At 28.5% G+C, this 21,879-nt stretch overlaps 1 protein-coding gene and 1 long non-coding RNA gene across 4 annotated transcripts in view; one reads left to right on the forward strand and one right to left on the reverse strand.

The window, feature by feature from the left end:
• Positions 1 to 16,591, forward strand: part of Syx13 (syntaxin 13) — a 42,383-nt gene extending 25,792 nt beyond the window's left edge. For 2 of the 3 annotated variants that reach the window (XM_035350604.2, XM_085817506.1), the window contains exon 10: positions 10,328 to 16,591. In XM_035350604.2, coding sequence (XP_035206495.1) covers positions 10,328 to 10,423 — 96 coding nt within the window. In that variant the 3' untranslated portion in view covers positions 10,424 to 16,591. Of the gene's footprint in view, positions 1 to 5,227; positions 5,533 to 10,327 lie in introns of those variants that run through there. The other variant, XM_085817507.1, reaches the window with a different exon arrangement.
• Positions 2,036 to 7,835, reverse strand: LOC146997377 (uncharacterized). The gene is made up of 4 exons (XR_015041382.1): positions 7,727 to 7,835; positions 6,503 to 6,613; positions 4,377 to 4,419; positions 2,036 to 2,260 (listed from the first exon to the last, which is right to left on the reverse strand). It is a non-coding gene; the product is annotated as an uncharacterized LOC146997377 (long non-coding RNA).
• Positions 16,592 to 21,879: the final 5,288 nt, after the last annotated feature.

Consider the following 21,879-nt stretch of genomic DNA (forward strand, 5'->3'; position numbering starts at 1 on the left):
ATAAATGCACATTTTTTGGTAAAAAATTTGCATAAATCTCCAACTACCTTTTCACTGCATTTTTCATAAAATGTACTTATTTTAATCTCATATTTTTTATATAAATCTATGCGCAAAACTTTCTGTATGCTATGATTAAAAGGTAAAATAATTTTTATATCAAATTCTTACATATCTACCTTTTAGTTATGTACAGCAATATGGAATATATATAACTGGAAAATTTAAATGCACTAGTAAGTAAAAAAAAAAAAAAACTATTAAAAAATTACGTAACACTTAAAGGCTAAAAATGACTTTTAATATTTCATTTCAAAGTTACTACAAAATATGCAATAAATTTCATAAACATCAATTCTGTGTTTTAAATCAATTAATGCTATCGTTCATTTGCATTTTTGTTTACTAAATTCATTTCATAAATTTAAATTTAGTAAAAAACTGTAGCAAACAGTTGTTTACTAAATAACACTTTAAATAAATTATTTGTTTTTCCGAAGGACATTTTCTTATGCCATGTAAATGAACGATAGCATTAATTGATTTAAAACATAGAACTCAGGTTTACAAAATTTATTGCATATTTTGTAGTCACTTTAAAATGAAATATTAAAAGTGATTTTCAGCCTTTTAGTGTTATGTAATTTTTGAATAGAAATTAATTTTTTTGCATTTAAATTTTCCAGTTATATATATTCCATATTGCTGTACATACCTAAAAGGTGGATATGTAAAAATTTGATATTAAATTAATTTTAACTTTTAATCATAATATGCAGAACATTTTTGCATAATTTATATAAAAAAATAAGAGATTAAAATAAGCACATTTTACGAAAAATGCAGTAAATAGGTAATTGGAGATTTATGCAAATTTTTTACCAAAAATGTGCACTTATACACAGTAAAGAGGAGAAGACATCGGACTAAATTTTTACCAAAGTCATTCGTATATGCAAAGAAAACATAGGGAAGATTTAGGTCAATTATTATCAAATATATAAGTTTTTGTACCGTAAAATACAGGGAATATCTACGTTAATTTCTATCTAAAGTACAATATAGTTAATTAACAAATTCAGTAAACGAAGGTAGGACAAAAGAAAACATCATACATTTAGATTATTTGAATGAGTGTGCTAAATTTTAAAATTGTTAAATATAGACCAGGAAATTGTAGAAAACTTACCTTTTCCAATAGTTTACCAAGTTGACTTTGTTATTTTCCTTGAAGATGAATGTTTAATGTCATAAATATTTCATTCATATCTTCAGATAATACACAAATATATACATATTTATTTATTAAAATTCAGTTTATCCCAAACATGTTAAAGAAAATATTAATTTGCATGCAAGTTAATCGAGTAACTTCTGTTTTAATTACACACATAATTATGATATGTAAAAATTTTACATTTATCAGTCAATCTTGCAATGTATTGTAATCTATTATTGTTGTCTTTCTCAGTTTAAAATCTTATAAATATATTAGATCAGTACTAAAAGTTCACCTCTACAAAAGAAATGCTTTATTGAGGTATTTTTAAAAAGTTCCCTTTTACAATGTAACTGTTAATTTCAAAAATAAGTTCATAAAATTATGCAAATTCAAAATTACCTAAATATGTTCTTTATTTTATCTTATATACCAGATAAAATTTTAAAAAGTTAATTTGTTTAGGAATATTGAAGTTTTTAAATATTTATCTCATGTGACTTTTTCTATAACATCATTATAAATGTACATGTTGATGTGGACATACCAATTATTTTTTTTTCATCAAATAGCTTTATGGTATTAAATGACTTAAAAAGAGGCCACTGGACAAAAGAAAGCAATTAGAAGTTGGCTAATTTTTTATTAATTTGTTGTCAAATGCTGTGCATTTTAGATTATGCTCATATGATGACAATGAGTTATTTAAATTATAAAATTATTATGAACATATCCCACATAAATTAACAAGTATAAAATTTCAAGTTGTTTGAAGTATTATGAACTGTAATACTTGCAAAAGAAATACACAAGAAATTAATTTAAGAATTAGGTTTATTTTACAGGTATTCGAAAACTGCAATTACTGTTAAACAATAAAAACTAACATTAAATCTGAAGAGCATATTTTTTTCAATAATAAAATTCAACATAGACTTCATGCAGCTTCGCCATATTTGTTCTATAGTTCGCTGTCTTTAATATCCAGCTCGATTTTTGTAAAAGTGAATTCTTTGTCACCCAATGTTTTGAGAACAGCTCCTAAACAAGAAAAAGAAAAATTTGTAATAATTTCACACTTCAGATGTTTTCAGTTTTTAAATATAGTTGAAGTATTAAAAGATGCATATAAAATGCACTGAGTATTTCATATTTAAAAATTTACATTTCAGTAATTAAAAATTTAATTTCATACTATCACACAGTAAGCTTTAATTATATACCTTACACAAAGCCTATAATTTCAAGTAAAAAATACTTAAGATTTGTTTAGAACTGCAAGGTTGAGAAATTCTTTAATGGCTATGTTTGTATTTAAGTACATGAGAAAAAACTTAATTTTGTATTAATTATATTGCATTAGCCTTTTCAATTTTACTCCTACATATAGTAAAGAATATTCGCTTTCTTACAGATAACTTTTTCTTAAATAAAGAGTAAGCAGAAAACTAATCACAACATTATATACATATAACAGAATACTTCATAAACATATACATGTCATTAACATACGTATATGCATTAACAGGCTATTTTACACATTTCAATAAACCAGAAACCAATACACAATCAAAAATATTATCCGTAAATTCCTCCAAAATCAGAGCAAAAATCTTTAATTATGATAACAATGGCATCTCAGTTTGTAATATAAAATATTTCAAGTCTACATTCATGTGCATTCTAAGCAAACAGAAAGCTGAATAACAATAAAATTATAAATACCATAAAAAAGTTAAGAGCCACGTAGAATGATAGCAAGACTAAATGAAGTCTTCCTTCAAAAATCAATTTAAATTCAAAAATTTGCCTTCCTATTTAACATCTCAAAACAGGGTTACTGCTTTCACTAACTAAATTTCCTGTCTTGGCAAAATAAAAATTGTCACTTCTGTTGCAGGAAATATTTGCTGCAAACTTTGTATGCAAATAATCCAGTGAAAAAATTTTAATTGTGGCTTGAATATTTTCTTTATTAAATAAATGAAAAATTGCCACATAATATTAATTTATGATCCACATGAAGCTTTTTACCTCTACCATATCATGCAGCTATTTTAAAATATATACTCTCATATAAAAGCCACAGAATTTTTTTACCAATATTAATATAGTATAAATCATTAATAAATCTTCTAAAAACAGCCCCAAAATTTCTGAATTTGATACCCAAAACATAATTCTACGTAACTGTTAATGTATGCATATGCTTGCACGTACTTAAAATGAATTATACACACAAAAATTTAACATATTAACTTTAATAAATTCTCAATTAGCAGGATGACTCAATTAAGGCAAAATATGAAAGAAATGTATCTGATGGAATAGTTGTAAAAGATATATTTAAAAAAAGCTAATATTGTTTACCTTACACATGGCAGAAATTGAGTAAACTGTACGCAGCTGGATTATTTATTAAGAATAGAAGTTAGATCAAAGTACCAAAGGTCACACTAGGGCTTTAACCATTTGGGTGCAAAGAAGCACCTCAATTTAAAAAAGCTAATAGAATTTTATAACTTTTACAATCTAGTACAAATATTAGACACATAAACAACACTAAATGCCATTATTTACTTGCATATTTTCCTTCTTTGTGTACTTTTAATTTTTCAGGATATGATTTAGAAACAAAGTTATGGTAAAAATGTATACTGGTAAAAAAAATATTGCTGAAACTGATAAGTCCTTTTAATTATATACTATAGTGCAAAGAGGGATGAAATATGTGACTAAATATGATAAATCAGATTACAAGAACATTAAACAAATAACATGAAAAACTGAAAAAAGAAATTTTATTTGAAATTATTTTTTAACTCGTGGAAAGACAGACAGTATTTCCAACTTATTAAATTCAATTATATTTTACCTTCGTCAAACCAATATTGTTAAGAGAGTTGTATTTAAAATCGGTGCTAAGCTAAAGCTGCTTTCTTGCCTAATTTATACTATTGAAAATACCGGTAATTGTCAAAGTTATTCGTACTCAATATGTGCAAGATTATTAATGAGCTGCCAAACCGCAGTTAACCATCTAATATACTACATTCAACATTATTATTTTTCTTTTTGAATGTCAGGTTTTCATTATTTCTGCCAATATATCTGTAACAGGACATAAAGATTGAGTTAATGTAGAATAGAAAATTACCTTGCAAGTTAGCACCTTTACCTTAGTGGCAGTACTTCATTCTCTAGAAAAAACATTTTAAATTATTATACTTAAACAAAAAATTCATATTTGTTACAGCAAAACATCATTAACACAATAAACCAGAGTTGAATGCAAATCTAGTTTAACTCCATTCTTGAAAACTAGTTTATTACTTTCAATTTAATTTAAAAATAATAAAATATAAGGTACATATTATGATGACTACCTAGATATCTCGCCTAAACTGGCAATCCTTGTAGGTTATACAGGTTAACCCTAACATAGGTTGTAGAGGGTACTAAGATAGAGAGTATTAATCCCACACTAGGGACTCTAACATTTGGTAGGAACAGTTTGAAAAGTGAAACAGATATTTATAGTGAACCAATGCAAAACAAAAACAATAGTTCTTTAGGGACAAAGCCCCTTTGGACTAATAAATACGAGTAAATTAACAGCTTTTAGCTATTTTTTTCTCTTTGTAAAAAATAGACATACAGAATATTTTTAGAAAATAACAGTACTTTAAGCATGCATTTTCCACATATTTAACACGATAATTCATTCTAGCTCTGTTGCAATACTGGCAAAGGTACTCCTCTGTTATTAGGACGGGATTCAGAAATGTATAATGAAACCTCAAGATACGAGGAAAGTATGAGCAAAATATGAGCATTAATTCGAGTAACGAGCAATGAGCCAGGCTGTTGGTATGGGTGGTGCCATTTCCCTATCCGGTTCAACTCGGGGAATCTTATCGTCAGATCACTCAGTGTTCTTTTATATACGTGTTTGTGCACTTGTAAGTTAATTGTTTTGACATTTAACGTGAAAATAATTATTTCAAGATGCCTCGCAAGAAGATTGTTGCCTCAGATAGTGCTGCAAAGAAAAATTAGGAGGCCATGGCCGTCGATATCAAGAAAGAAATCGTAGATAAACATAAGCATGGTGACGGAATTGGCGAAGACTTGCGGCCTTTCAACATCGAAAATCTATACTATTCTGAAGAAGCAGGAAGAAATTAAGAAACCTGATGTAGCCAAAGGAATTATCGTTGCTTCCAAGCACCATAAAAGTACTCCTAGATGTTGAGAATCTGTTGTTGGTGTGGATTAATGAGAAGGAGTTAAAATGTTGGTAAAAAAGTTAAACTATTGTTATATTATTTACCAGTGTTATTTATTAGGAAAAACTGACTTGATATTAAAATGTTGATATTTTTTGGGGTGTGGAACGGGTTAACTGAATTTCCATTATTTTCAATGGGGAAGCTTGTTTCTAGATACGAGAAATTCGCTATACCAGTTGAATGCTGGAACGAATTAAACTCGTATCTCGGGGTTCCACTGTAGATATGTAAGCATGTGTATATGCATGTATGCGCATATATGTGTATAAGTATACACATACATACACAAAGAATATACACATGCACACACGAGCACCTACATTTAAAAATGCATGCATATAAACACACATTTCTGAATCTGGTCCTGATAACAGAAGAATACCTACATGAATCATTGGATTTACATTAATCAGTTTTATTAGAATTCTTAAATGCAGAGGATTTACATTAATCAGTTTTATTAGAATTCTTAAATGAAATCTTCACTATCCGAAAATTCAGTTTCATTTCCAGCTGAAACTGTATCAGGACAATCTCATTTACATTATTTCCCTCTAACAACTGAACATTTTGAAAACCTTTTCTATTCCATGGAAAACTAATGCTACATTAAACATACATTTTCTAAATCTGAAAATTTTAAGTTAGCTTAGAAACTGTAATCATTCTTAAAAAAGTTTGACTTATGCAGATGTTAGATCAATAAAATTACTTTCCTGTGAAAAAGTAATATGGCATTGAACAACATGATTTTACACATCAAGATATACTGAGTGAAAATTCCTGAAATGTTTTATTTCTTGGTATCTCTGCAAGAATTGTAGAAATAAGACTACCTCCATTTTTTAAAAGAAAAATGTTTAGTAAATACTATGAAGAAAATTGGTTACATTATTTACAGTTCATAATTAATAGAAAATAAATCATTTCTTAGCTTATCAGAATTTATTTTTATCACATTCATAAACAGTACTAATTTAAACAAACATACCATTATGATTTCAATAACTATGAAATAGAAAATCCAAATCTGCATCTTTGATGGTCTAGTAGATTGGACGTCTTCGTTTACTACAATTCAGCAGGGTGCTGACTCCCCAGACTGTAATATATATATATATAATTAATTTACAAGGGAAAAAGCAACAAAAATATAAACAATTTCTTGGTTTTATATAAGCATTTCTGCGCATTTACAATTTTAATTTTTTTAACTTGCTAGTTATATCAAAATACATGATTTAGTAAAATATAATTCAAATAATTTAAGGTATTTTAGATCAAATACTAATTTTTCAATAAATTTTTTCATGCAAGTCTAATAATCAACATAACTATCAAGTTTTGACTTCAAAAATTATGTTTAGAGAAACTTGAAGCTGCAGTAAATAGTAATAAATTTATTCAAAACTGAAAGTAAAGCATTCTTACTTTATTTTCTTACTTTAACTATGGCAGATCTTTTAAAACAATAAAATCAAACAAACAAAAAAGAAATGCATTCGTGAAAGGACTTAGGACTTACTTATTATTCATGAAAGGATATATTTCAGTAATTACAAGTGCATAAAAATTCAGTATATATATAAAAAAAAAATGAACACAGATTTGGAACAAAGTACCTGTGTTTCTATGGCATAAAATTTCCTTTTTTAATAGCACAATATCTTTGAGTTAAAGATTATATATTAAAGCAAATTTATAAAACTAAATTCAAAAATAAGAAATTAAATTATTTTTAGGGAAAACACTAAGCAAATAAAAAATTTTGAATTTCATAAATAAATGAAAGTTACATGCTTTATTTTTTGGCATAAGGTAGATAACATTTCCATAACAGATTTCTGAACAATTAGTCATGTTAATATTGCCTTTCTTTTTCCATTAAAAGCTATTTCCTGCTTAATTACAGTATGCTTTAAGATAAATATTAAAACGTTTGAGTAAAAATAATATAACTATAAAAAGGTGTGACACATACAAACAGGAGTGACACAAACAGTAAGAAACAGACTAGTGCAAATTTTTTTCAATTTATTGTTTTGGTATTCTATGTCATTAACAGTACCAAATCCTGAAAATGAATCATTAGGCTCGTACACAAAAGAACAACACATGGAAAATCACATTTTCTACACAGATGCTATTTATAAAATTTCATATAGGTGAAGAAAGTACGAGTATTAAACACTGAAAATATAAAATATTCACTTACTTTCTTCAAATAATTAGTAACTTCGATGGATTCAGTCACAAACGCCAATCCACGAACAAACAGTATTCTTTGCGACTTTACCATTCTTTTTGACCTCCATTGCTGAGTGCTGACTTCACAAATATCCCGCCACAACCGGAAGTAGAAAGTGTCTGCTTTGCCATTGGTCAGTGAACAAGAATTGCAATGCTTTTTTTTTTCTTTATAATTAAACATATTAAGAAAGCCTCTAAATTAGCATATGAAATAAACTTACTCTTGCATTATATAAATTTATATTCACAGCATCTCTGTATTAAGGTAATAATTAAATTTTTCTACAAAAAATAGAAATGTCTGTGTATGCGCATGCTCAGTGTATAATCATAAATCCGGTTAATTTTTATAAGTTAGCGTAAAATTAACTATGCAAATTTTGAGTTCATTTAACTGGACCCTTGTACTCATTCTGTAGATCTCCATATTAAGAATGTCTTTAACTGTTTCAGGAAAAATATAAAATTATTTATTTACATTATTTATTAATTTTTTCCTCATATAAAAATTATTAAAATCGCTATATCATTTTTTCCGTACATTAAACAAAATTAAAAAAAGTTAGCCTCATATGATTTTTATAACAAAGATTAAAGGAACTGAAATATATGTAAAATATCAGGATTCAGCTTGCAATTTCGTAGAGTTATTATTATTATTATTAAATAAAAATATTAGTATATCTTTGATTATAATTAATGATCCTTTGGTCTACATTAAACTATTGTTCAAGAAGTTAAACGTTTTCGAGCATCTTTTGCTGTATTTATTATTCTATTCCTCGACATGAAAGATTTGCTAGTCTTATTCCAATTTAATTGCCCACATTTGCTAAATAAAATAAGGAGAGTATTGTACCAAACTCAGTAAGTACACAAATTTAATATACAGCTTATTCCAGTTAAATGGGTAATAGGATTTTCATAAAAGAAATTAAATTGTGTAAATTAATGTAAGTGTTGATATGAATAAAAATAACAAATTTGATATAAGAAAATAAATAAGTTATTTTGAAGATGTTTGAATTAAGAAAATATAATTTTTTGCATAAATGCACGTAAAGATTTAGCTCACATGTTAAAATTTATAGAAAAATTTTAGCCTCATATATGAATGCCCTTTTTTTCATGTTCGTGGACAAGGAAAACAAAGTGAAATGCCAGAAATACACTAAATATTTTGAAGTCTAAAAAGATTAAAAACTTCATTTTCAATCTTTTTAGACTTCGTATAATATCCGTAAAAGTGACGAATGAAATATACCATAAAGGCAGTAGTTTCTTTCAGAACATTCGGATTCGTATAATATGCGTAAAAGTGGCGAATAAAATATACCATCATGGCGGTAGTTTTATCAGTACATTCGGATTCGTATAACTTTCGTAAAAATAACGTGTGGAAAATAACGATCAAGAGTCAACAGTAACTTCAGCCTATTTCAATCGTATAAATTTCGTAAAAGTAACGTGCAAAAAATACCATACCCTTATTTCACCAAAATTATACGTATATTTTTGGAGACGTGCTGCCTGGGAATACATTCTCTTTAATTCTATAAACAGACATAATTTCTTGTTCAGTTACAAAGTTCCTCTGTTCAAGTCCTATAATTGCTGTGTCTACCGACTAATTTGTCAATTGAAATTTTTTCGTTTTCAATAACCTCTGTCACTTTCTTCGCTATCGGAAGTGAATTATAATGACGAGGAATTGATTTAAATCATATCAAAGACTGAGTACATCGAGATGAAATACTACATTTAGTAAGGAATTATAAGCCAAATAAAATAAAAACATCTGCCCTGAAAATAAGGATAGTGCTGACAGATCAGCTTCCAATTCATTGCGCGCCGCGGGCGGCGTTAAAGATAAACAAAGGATATGCCTTTATCCATTTTTTGCTATTCCACTTTTTGTTTAATGACATATTAATAAATATATATCAGAAAATCTATTTGACATAATCGAAAGTTCAAGCTTACTTTTATAAAATTGCTCTAACAGTCTGCAAAAAATAATAAGCCGGATCCAGTTCGAAGATTAAGGAACAACGCAATCTGCAACATTAACTGAAATAGATAATTAGATAATTTTAGCCTAGCTGATACCGTCCGTTATACATTAAACACGCACTCGTAAACATATTTTGTGCACGTGCACAAGCATATTTGCAGCCGTAAAGGTCTTACGCGCATGCATCAACGCAACGCATGCGCAGAAAGTTTGTAGCTTTGAGGTCCGGATTATGGGTGTCCGAATTAACGACATTTGACTGTATATCACTCTCTTACACTCTCGTCAATGTGATGTACCATCGATGTCATCTGGTTACTTCCTGAAATTTGCATATGATTCTTGAAGATGTGTGTAGTGGTTTTACAGGTGATATATTTATTTTAGAGTTTGATTTCCGCTTGACTCCAAATTATCATTAATTTATGGACATGAGTGTATATTAATGTCTCAGTTCATTTATAATTTCAGTACTTACTAGTTCAGATAATTCTTAAATATTTTTAGTTTGATGATTTTGTTCCCTAATTAATATTATGTATTTAATTACAGAAAGCCTATCGGAAGAAACTTTGCTGCTTTGTTTCGATTTTAGTGATTGTTGCTATCATTATTCTCATAATTGTGTTAGTGACTTCAAAATCATAATGTTTTCAGTCTTAGGTGCACATTTTTATCAATTGATCACTATCTTGGATACATATGTGTATATACATATAAATATAAACTGAGGAAATATATGCCAATATATTATTTTCTGACAAAATATAGTCATGCAACTGTGATAATATTGCACATACATAGCTGTAAGTGTGCTGATATTTGTATATGTAATACTTGTATATGTAAGCGATAGAATTTCTTTTACTGTAGTTAAAAAAATATTCATTAATTCTCTGATTATTTGTAAGGACGAAAATTTTTTTTGATATTTTTTATGTCTTTGTAAAAGTGAATAATGTTTATGTTTCTTTAGAAAAATTTGTCATGTTTTCTGCTATAATTACTACAATATTTTACTCATCCCTGCCATATAATTGCCCTTTACTGCTGTAGTAATGAATAATTATAATCAGGTAATGGAAATTTACATAGTTAAAAATCATTTAATATGAATTAATCTGTTGTTTAAAGTTCTATTTTAAAACTGAAATCTAAATTAAAAAAAAAAAAAATTCTTTGCTAAACAGTAGTCAAAAGTTGTTATGGGTATTCTGTAACTAAATTCATACTGTATGGCATTAGCAGTATTATTTATTAATTATATCAATGATGTAAATGCTTCTAAATCTTATAGTTATATTTTTTATATAATCTTATAGATATATTATAATTTTTTTTCAAACTGATATCTGATTCAAAACTAAAATATTGTTAATTTTAGGTAAAGTTATAAAAAAAGGGGGGAGAAAACAATTATAATCTTGTTCTTTATATTTCCCCTGAAACTTCCTGAAGCATTCATCATCAAAAAAGTATGAATTAGTTAAAATATATATATATATATACTGTAAAGTATTTGCCTGTGCACAGCAATGATACATAAGCTACTGAGAATTAAAATTTTATGGACTGAATTTTAATGAAACATAAATCAGCAGAAAACCTTACACTATTTTCCTTTTCTCTCCATGTAAAACTAATTCTTGCAGTTGCCATTAGGAAATGATAGATCTTTTAAGCATGTTACTTTATTCCAGCTAATTTGAAAGTACAGTAGTATCTGCCAATAAGATACATCCACCAAACTAGACATTTTATCTCCCAAATAAATATTTCTCTTCTTCAGAGGGTACATACTAAAATAATGTAATTTAATTAGAACTTCAGGTTATATGAAGCTTTATATAAATGATATATAAATAACTTAATTACAGATATTTGTTTGAAGTTCATGAAAAATTTAAAGTCTTAATTAAAAAAGTTATTATTGCAAAAATGTATAAAATAAACAATAGAATTTTGTAATTTTTTACAGAAATTTATTGAAAATAATCCATTACACGGGTGTGTTTGAAAGTTTTGCACATTGATGATCCTAAGTCCCTCTCTCTCACCAATAGTTATGATATATATTTTTTTTAAATTGAGACGTATAAGGCATCAGTATAGTTTTTTTTTATGTTACTCTTTCCGTTTGACTCTTCTTCATCTTTCTGCTTTCCAATCTATTTTTATTAATGCCTACCTCATCATTCACAGCTGAACTAAAAGATTATACATCCTCAGTGGCGTCTTCAGCGCACAAATTTTCATTGATTTCTAAATATTCTTGAATTTGAGCACTGCCATTGATAAGTTGAAACAATTCATTTTCATCATACATTCATTGAGGGCACTTGAAACTGGAATTTAAAAGGTCTGCTTTCTTTTCTTAAAACAGTGCTGAACATCACTTTATGATACAGATTGAACAGCCTTTGTGATTCATTGAGCGGCATTCAATACATTTACACATTTTGCAAGCTGATCACTGTTTCTGCAAGCCTGTCAAAGAATATGCCATAAAAACAGTTTTCTGTAATGAACCCAGACGTTTCTAATCATACATTGGTTCAAAAGCTGTAATATTGATGTTGCATTAGGTAGAAAAAACACTAATTTCCCTGATAATAATCAAGTTTCATCTGCATTGTAGATATTTATTACCTCATATCCTTCTCAGATTTCATTTAGCTTTTTTATCCAGTCTGTTACATGTTCCATTATCTACTGATTTTTCTTCACCACTAATAGTCTTGGAAAATAATGTTATGTCTTTGCTAAAATTTGTCTAACCAAACATTTGGTGATTTAAAGTTCTGTAGTGCACTCTTTCTGAAACTTCTTTTGCCTTTTCTTGCAATAAAACTCCACTTACAAGAATATTGTTTGATATTGCAGAACAAAACCAAGTGAATACTACTGTATCAGTTTCACATGCTACAATTTTTCTAAATTTTACAGTCTTGGAATGTTCATTTGAATTGGTAATTTAATAATGTTTTTATTATCTTCTGTATCCTTTAGCACACAACTTACTGGGTTTTTTTTTTTACTTATTTCACATTTCTACCCTAAATCTCTCAAACTAATGTTTTCAATCTGCTACATGGATTACATCAGCTTTTTGTTTTAATGATAATTTTTTCCTCTTTTTAGCAATGCTAGATAACATATGAAAAAATGCACATGTACAAAATTACATTTCTTTTGCTTCCTGCTTCTAGTAAGAACTAAGAATGCTCAAAATTTTCATTCTATCCAAATTGTGAGATCCTTGTGCCTTGGCATATGGTCCAGTCATCCCACCACATTTTTTTCCAATTGGTCCGCATCTTGGATTGCGTTACAACATGCTGACATTATTTTCTTTTCCCTTCTGAGAACTGTAGCAAGAATAACTGATTTTGAGTTCTGTTGAATGTGAAATATCCTTTTGATTGTACAACTTGCATTTCCCAATGTATTTCCCCCCTTTTTCCTACTGAAAAGCAGTTTTCAAAATTTATGGATTAACTTTTCATTTTATTGTTGCCTTGTGACAAAATTATCTTTCACTGAGCACAAACTTGCTTTTGAAACTCAAAAGTTTAACAAAGAGTATTTCTGTTTTCAATAATTTCTGTAACTCTATCTTACTTTTTAAACGTTTTTTCAATGTGTTCAAAAATTAATTCAAGATGATCCCTTAAATATAGGTGTTCTCTATTCAGAGGTGTCCCTTACAGGAGGGTACTACTGTAAATGAAAAATCTTATGTCACATAAGGCAACAACTTTCTTTGATGAAATGTAAATTTCATCATTCATGTTAAAAACAGATGCAATTTTATTTGTATAGTGAAAATACAACACTAGCTTTTCGATATTGAAAATTATTAAAGAACATATACATTGCTCTGAAATCTTTAATTTGGTTGCAGTATAATTATATACTTGTTTAAAAAGTATATTACACATCTATTTTGTCAAGATTGGCTCCAACGATTTCCCACCACTGCATAGTTGATGAATGCTGTGGTATGTTAATGTAACATGACATGAAAAAAGGAAAAACTAGATCATGGACATTTCTAACATTAATATTTTGTAATATAAATTATGATGATTAATTATTTTACTCTGTCAATTTTCGAATTGTTTCTGCGAGAATAGAAACCTTGTTTATAATTTAAAAAATTATACACTTATCGGTATCATCTTGAATTAATTTTTAAGTGTAATTCAGCTGTACCAGTAATGTGCCATGGTTTTTATCAAATGGGAGTAGACTAGATATGATGATACTTGTTTTTAATATGAAGACGAATAATTGCAATGATTTTGTATGCAGTTTGTAAAAATGGAAAGGAAGGCTATAAAAGGTATTTGTGAATGTAATAAATGTTCAAACAAATAAAAAAATATTTGCACATGGATTTTTAAAATGTGAATTCAAATAGATTAGATAACCTAAAGCTAGCAAAACAATTTATTTCTTAATTTGCAAGAAATTAATCATTTAGAAGTTGCATAATATTCCATTTTGAAATTGCAAATATCTTATTTCATTTTAATGCAGACAAACATCTGGTGGGAAATGTACCCTTTTATAATTTCTTGTTTCTGTTGCAAATTTAAGGTCTCAAAAAATGTGATGGGCAACCAGCTGAGAAGGCAGCATATTGACAGCTGATTAGCAAAGCAACTTCATGCTCTATAATAATTTTATGTGAAGAACTTCTTAAAATAAACCTTTCAATCATCGTTTTAACTAGGAATGACTAATTCAATATATATAATTTGAGCTGATTAACCTTTACAAAATTACCTAAATGAACATGAATCAAAATACAGTATATGTTTGGGAGAAGCTTGAGAAAATTAAAATAGCTCATCACTTTATCAGTGTTAATTAATATTATACCTTTAACATGATATGAGCAGGTGAAATCTGTGCAATCTACTCTTCATGTAATGTTCATGTAGCTTGTGTGTTGTAGGCAAAATACTGAGTATCTTTTATATCGCATTTTTTTTTTTTTTTCCTTTTAAGATATAAAGCATTATTTATTGTAATGTTTTTAAATGTTAGGTAAAAATTAGCTTGGAAATATTACTACTAAAACTGTCAGAAAGTCTAGCTTAGTTTCTTTAATCCATTGACAGCATACCAAGATACATATTAATTTTTGTCTTATAATTAGCTGTTATTAGTTTTTTCTGATAGCACTGTATTTTAATTTATAATTATTAGACATAAAAATGAAAATTTCAACTGTTAAGAAGTGTATTTTTTTTCTTTTATATAATTGTCAGCTTGTATGCAATTACAGATCTTTTAAATTCAAAACATAATTAAAGATCTTACTTTTTACCTAATGGCAATCTTCTAAGAACTGATTTTGCATAAAGCACTTGGAAGGTAAATTAATACTTAATGTTTTGCGCAAAAGAACACTTGCCAGGATGAGTGAATGACATGTTTCATGGTCGCATAATGTCATGGGTTATCTAAATATAGCAAAGCACATGGGAGTTAACTGCCTAATTAAAAGGATTCCTTCAAGAAGGGAACCTAGGGGAAAGTGGCTCATACTTGCATTACACATGGGGAAATACCATGCAGCCAGCCCTTTTATTTAGGATTGAACCCACTTCAAACTCTCAGCATTCAGCCACTGATGGGGTACAATGTAGTGTAATGTAATTGTAACAGTCCAAAATTCTTGGAAGGATTCTGATAAAGTTTTCAACATCAAACAGACATTTGTAACTTTGTTTCTAACATCTAAAATGCATAGAAGCCATTCCTTTTAGAAGCGGGGTATATTATTCTGTTTTCTATAGCAAATTGTTCCTTTGGAAGTGAAGTTGAATTATTACTTTTTTTTTTTTTACAAAGTATCAAATATTTATTGAATATCATGTACATTATATTTTTAATAGTCAAAAGTATTCTGCATTCTTATATAATTCATAAATGTAGTCAGTTCTTTTTGTGAAAGTTGTACAGGTAACTAGTTTCTTGTATTGTTAAAAGTTTGATAATATTAAGTATTCATATCATAAAGTCTCTATCAGTGTTTTACATATTTTTAAAATTCATTTGTATAGTCAAGAATCAACTGAAATATCTTATTTCCTACTTTTAGAAAACTACATTGTAATCTGTTTTCTGTGCTGATTAGAGAAATAATATATATATTGGTCACTATAGCTCATTCACAGTTTTTAATTTCATATTAATTTTTACAATTGTGTATAATAGTTATTTATTAATTTAAAAAATTCATGTATATTTTAATCTGTTCCAAATTATAATTATTTTATGTAATTTGTCTTTTAGTAATCTTAATTGTTTTAAGCAGAAGTTATGAAAATGAACATCATATGTAAATAATTACATAATTGTGAAATGTATTTTTTGTCTTTTATTTTAACTGAGTCTAATACAAAATAATTAATATTTTCTTTATATGCATGTAGTAACCATATCATTTAAAAATGCGACTAATTGATATTGAGCGAGTAAGAGAATGATAGATATTGTATTCTGCAGAGGCATAATTTTTTTTCCATTTTTCTAAGCTGCTTTGAATATTAATGTCATTTGTTCTGATGGTAAAAAATTGTAAGATGGGCTCATAAACTTACTAGCAATTAGAAAACATATAACTGTTATCATATAATGAAGTAAAATTGGAAGTTTAGGCATAATAAGTTATATAAATGACCGAAATTCATTAAATATGCATGTAAAATAGTCTTAATACTCTGTATTTGAATTTCAGAACTACAAGTATTTATTGTATATTGTAGTAGCTACATAAAATAAATGTGGCTTGAAATAAAATTTTGTTCTTTTTTCTCTCGCTATGAACAGTAATATTTATTTTACTGAAATTTAAATTTTTAATATTTTTTAAAATTTTAAATAATACATATATTGCTTGCTATATTACATAAATTTTAAACTTTTAATTTTTGAATAAATTGGGTTAAAATAGTTGCCTTCGACTTTTTTGAAATGTTATAATTAATGAAGAAACATCATCTTGCTTTTCTTTTTTGAACTACATAAAACTCCACTTTTGATTGATAGAATTTGAAGTGATATAAAAAAAATATATTTTTATTAATCTGAGATTATAGTTTATCTAATAAAAATATTTTTATTAATCAGGTTATAGTTTATCTAATATTGAATTTAAAATTGCAGTGTTTTTGTTCCATATTTTACTGCATTTTTTTATTAAAGTTACTGTAAATAAATAGATTTAATGATAGAATCTTTAATAAAATTTTTAGGATTAGAATCATGAGATAAATAAACTTTTGGATTTTAAAAAGTGTACATTTCTTTTTATCTTTAAACTTTTAAGCAAAAAATATTAAAATATATGCAACTGGGCATTAATACAAACTGGGAAATAAGTTCTGAATATAAAGGTTTTCAGATTTTGAAATGCAGAAAAAATACACACATTTTCTGAATTAGCCATCTTTACTAGGGATAACTTTAACCATTATCAATATACTTAATAGAATACCAGTTTTAGCAATTTTTAGTTTCAATTATTGTGTAATTTCTGTGTTGCCTTTTCTTAAAAATTCTTTATTAATCCCATTATGTATACAAATTCATCCACTAATTTTATTGATAGCTACATTTGTTGTTTCAGATATATATATATTTGTTCTGATTATTAACCTTTGAACTTTGATTCTTTTCTGAGTTAAATCTTGACAGTAGCTCAAGACATTGTTGGCTTTTTATACATGTGTAATAAATAATTGATTTAAAAGAAAATATTATGAAATTTGAGAAAATTTTTTAAAATGTTATTTTTATAATGTTAGCAGTTTATAACTCTTAACTTTCAATTAAAAATTATTTCTAATTTCTCAAAAAATATGCATGATAATGATTTATTGATATGATGGATTTATTAAAAAAGTGATAAATTGTTTTACTAACTTTTGGAATCAATTACTGAAAATAAAACATTTTAATTATTAATATTTCATAGCAAACAAGCAGAACCAGTGAATGTATAATTTCCAAATTTAAATAGTTGCCCATTTATAAAGCAAGATTGTATCCATAAATTATTTGAATGAAAAATCAAAACCAAAATATCAGTGTTATGATAAGGCTATGTAAAAAGAATTATCCAAACTCCTAATGAAAGCATATTTAATGAAAGTAAATTATAAATCAACAAATTTTGCAAGAGAAAGTACTTTTTTTAAAATTATGCTTGGATGATTGTGACGTCAGTGACTGTAGCAGTAGCTATCAGTGGTTAAACATGTTTTATGAAATTGAAATATTTTTGGTCCATATCTACCTAACCCTAAAATCAGCCGTTGGAAAATGATAGAAAGTCTGAAAAATACAATAATGAATGACTTAAGTAAAATTACAAAAAATTACTAAAAATATGTCACAAAATCCAAAATGATTATTGAATGAATGAATCCACTACCAAAAGCCAAATCATTGCAATAAAGAGAGGTAATCCATTGGCACAACTTTAACGATGTAATACAACATACCAACCTTTTATGATTTGAATCTATATTGAATCAAACCTGTACATGTAAAATTTCTACTGCCAAAATTTTTAAATATCTAACCAATACTGTCTATTGAAAAATGGTAAAAAAAATATCTAGAAAATATATGAAAAATAAAATAAGATTCAAATATATGCAGTATTCTTTAATACTAGTGTTTCAACTCAGTGACATAGTACACTTTGTAGCACTTGCATCATAATATTAATGTATATTGTTATGTTACGTAAGGCGTTACGTTCGAACAATGGCTAGCTCAGAAGGGATTCGTAAGTCATCTACCCGATGAATTAACAGCTATCTTGTCATAAATGGAGTACTTTATTTAAACTTAAGCAAAAAGATTTATTTACACATAAAGACAAGTTAAAAGAATATGAAATATTTATCTAGCTACAATATCTATCTAGCCACATCATGCAAACAGCGTTCTTAGCTAATTAAACTGGAACTGTTCGTTTTCCTCTGACGTCCCATGACGTCAGTCTCTATCTGGCTTTTGATTTGTTAGCTTAGTGATGCCATTCCCAACATCCTCCCCCCTTTGAGTTGCTGGATAGCTACTCAAAACATTTAAGTCTGTCAAGTTCAGTCTAAGTGGCATCTTAACGGTTCTACCAGCTCGTGTCTTTATAGTCTTAGAACTGTCACATACATCGGAAACATCAGTTGAGTCCGGAGATCGGGGTGACCCAGAAATTTCTGAATGATGAGATTTAGTTTTGTATCGTCGACATTTAATACAGTCCTTCAGAACACTACGTATTGCTCTTCTTCCTCTTGTAATCCAGTACTTTTCACGCAATATGCTTAGTAATATCTGGGTTCCAGCATGACAGTTTTCTCGGTGAAAATATTCAATCAGTCCTTGAGTAAAGATACATTTATCAGGAAGAAGAATAGGTGAAATGAAGAAATGCTTATCTATGCGTTCAGTAATTCGAGTTTTAACTCTGATAATTCCGTTCACATCTTTGAAAACACACAAGTTCCGAATAGAGGTTTCACTAGGAAAAAATTGAGCTTGCACATTACGAATAAGCAGAATTTCAGCATTTTCAATCTCCTGCGTTAGAAGTTCTCCCCCCCATCTAGTATCACGACGCGATCTTACGTTACTGATAAATCTCAATATTCATGGAACCATTCTAACTATTGAATGGAAATTTGAGAATTTAATGGCATACCACGGTACTCTCTCTTCCGACAAATTAATATTACATAACCTAACCTTTCTCCTTTCAAGTGTTATTTCGGGTGTTTCCGTTATCAATATTTCGGTGTCAGGCCAGTTGTCTCTTGCTTGCAACAACCATGCCGGGCCTTTCCACCAGCAGGATTCTAACAATTTCTTAGGGGAACACCCTCGCGAAATCAGATCAGCGGGATTCATTTTCCCTGGCACATGTCGCCATTCATTATTAGGAAACAGATTATTTATTTCTTTTACTCTGTTCGAGACAAAAACATTCCAATCACCACGTTCTTTTAACCAGTATAAAGCTACCCTAGAGTCACTCCAAAATATTGTTTTAATCTCATGGGCATTTAAAGCCTGCTTCACTGAATATGCCAACCTGGCACCAATGCAGCAAGCCATTAACTCTAACCTAGGGATCGTTACTTTCTTCAAAGGTGCAACTCTGGTTTTTGCTCTAACAAAGTAAATTTTTACCCCTTGAGAGGTTCTCGTTCTAAAAAAAATACAGGTGGCATATGCCTCTTTGCACGCGTCTATGAAAACATGCATCTCAGTGGAATCATTTATTTCAACATAACGTGAGATTTCGATATCTCTTAATGCATCTATTTCTCTAAACCATCTTTTAAAAGACATTTGAATACTATCTGGTAAGGGAGTATCCCACTTTAGATTTAAATTCCACGTTTCCTGCAGTAAAAGCTTAGGTGGTAAGATTGCAGGACTCAACAGACCTATTGGATCAAATATTTTGTGAACTGTAGCTAAAATGATTCTCTTAGTAAAATTCTGATCTTCACTTACAAGATTAAAGTTTAAATTACACTTAATAGTGTCCTTATCAAGATCCCACAAAATTCCCAATACTTTCGTGACACCAGTACTATTAGAAACATACTTACATTTTACATTACTCTCCCAGTTTCTTAAATTAAAGCAACCCCGTGACAAAATATCTTTTGCATTTACAATAAAATCTTCCTGCTCCTGAATATTTGCAACACCAGAAACACAATTATGTATGTAAAAAGAATGTTTCAGTTTTTGTGCTATAGCATCAAATTCAGAGGGTACATTATCTAATAAATGTGTAATTGAGGCTGCTAATAAAAATGGACTCGACTTTAACCCAAATACTACTCTGCGATGTCGGTAAACAATCTGTTCACTCTCGGACGGATAAAAAAACCGCAAGAAATCTCTATGTTGAGGGGCTATACTTAACATCAGAAATGCTTTCTCAATATCTGAAGATAATCCTATTGGATGAATTCGAAACCTATCAAGTATCTCTGGAATTATTTCTAGTAAGTTCGGACCCTTATACAAAAGGTCATTCAAAGAGCATTTACCACTTTCTCGGGCTGACGCGTCAAAGACAGGTCTGATTTTTGTAGTGGTACTGTCCTTAATTACTGGCCGATGAGGTAAAAAATGTTCCGTCTCAATATTATCAGTTACCTTTTCAATTATATTCAATTTTTCCCATTCCCGGAAAATCGTAGTATATTCTTCTAAAAATGCTTTATCTTGTGCTCGCTGGCACATCCTTTTATGCCGCTTCCAAGTTAAATCTTTATTTGTCGGCAAATCGGCCACATCAGATTTAAAAGGTAAACAAAGTTCATATCTACCGTCTGAAAGAATTTTCACATTATTTTTAAACTCTTCCAAAACTCTAGAATGTTCTAAATTCTTTCTATTATTTTCAATGGGATCTGAAATACCTATGGATTCTAAAGACCACAAATCTTTTATCGAATAATTACTAACATACAACGAAATTGCATTCAAAACAGTATCATCATTGCTATCTCCAAATGACTCATGTTTCCCAGTTAACACATGTCCTAAACAAGTGTCGATCAAAAATAACCCTGACTCCAACCAAACACATTTATTAGTAAATAAACCGCCCACAATATCCGCTCCCAAAAGCAGATCAATCTCACGATCAGAAGAACCCAAATCAAACTGACGCCTCTATCTTTCAGTTCATTAAGAATTTTACTATCCTTCACTTTTGGCACTGTGCCACAAATTTTGCTCTCGGAAAGTGCTTCGATTTGAAAGGAGAAAGTTTCATCTAATGCCGAAATCAACAAATTATAAACATCGTGAATCTGCGTTCGCGTTTCTCTTCCACCGAATAACGAATGCTTCAATTTAATTTGCCTTAATAGTTTTAAATTTAAATTCTCTACTAATTTTTTACTGACATACGAATGCTGAGAACCTGTATCCAGTAATGTGCGTACTTACATTAAAGAATGGTGATTTTTATTACAGTACATGCAAGAATTTTTTACTCGACATGTTTTAAAAGTGTGTCCAAATCTGAAACATCCAAAACAGGCCCC

The sequence above is a fragment of the Stegodyphus dumicola genome, chromosome 5 (assembly GCF_044657685.1).
Source record: "Stegodyphus dumicola isolate Sdum_Otavi_A_Nest chromosome 5, ASM4465768v1".
Taxonomy (NCBI): Eukaryota; Metazoa; Arthropoda; class Arachnida; order Araneae; family Eresidae; genus Stegodyphus; species Stegodyphus dumicola.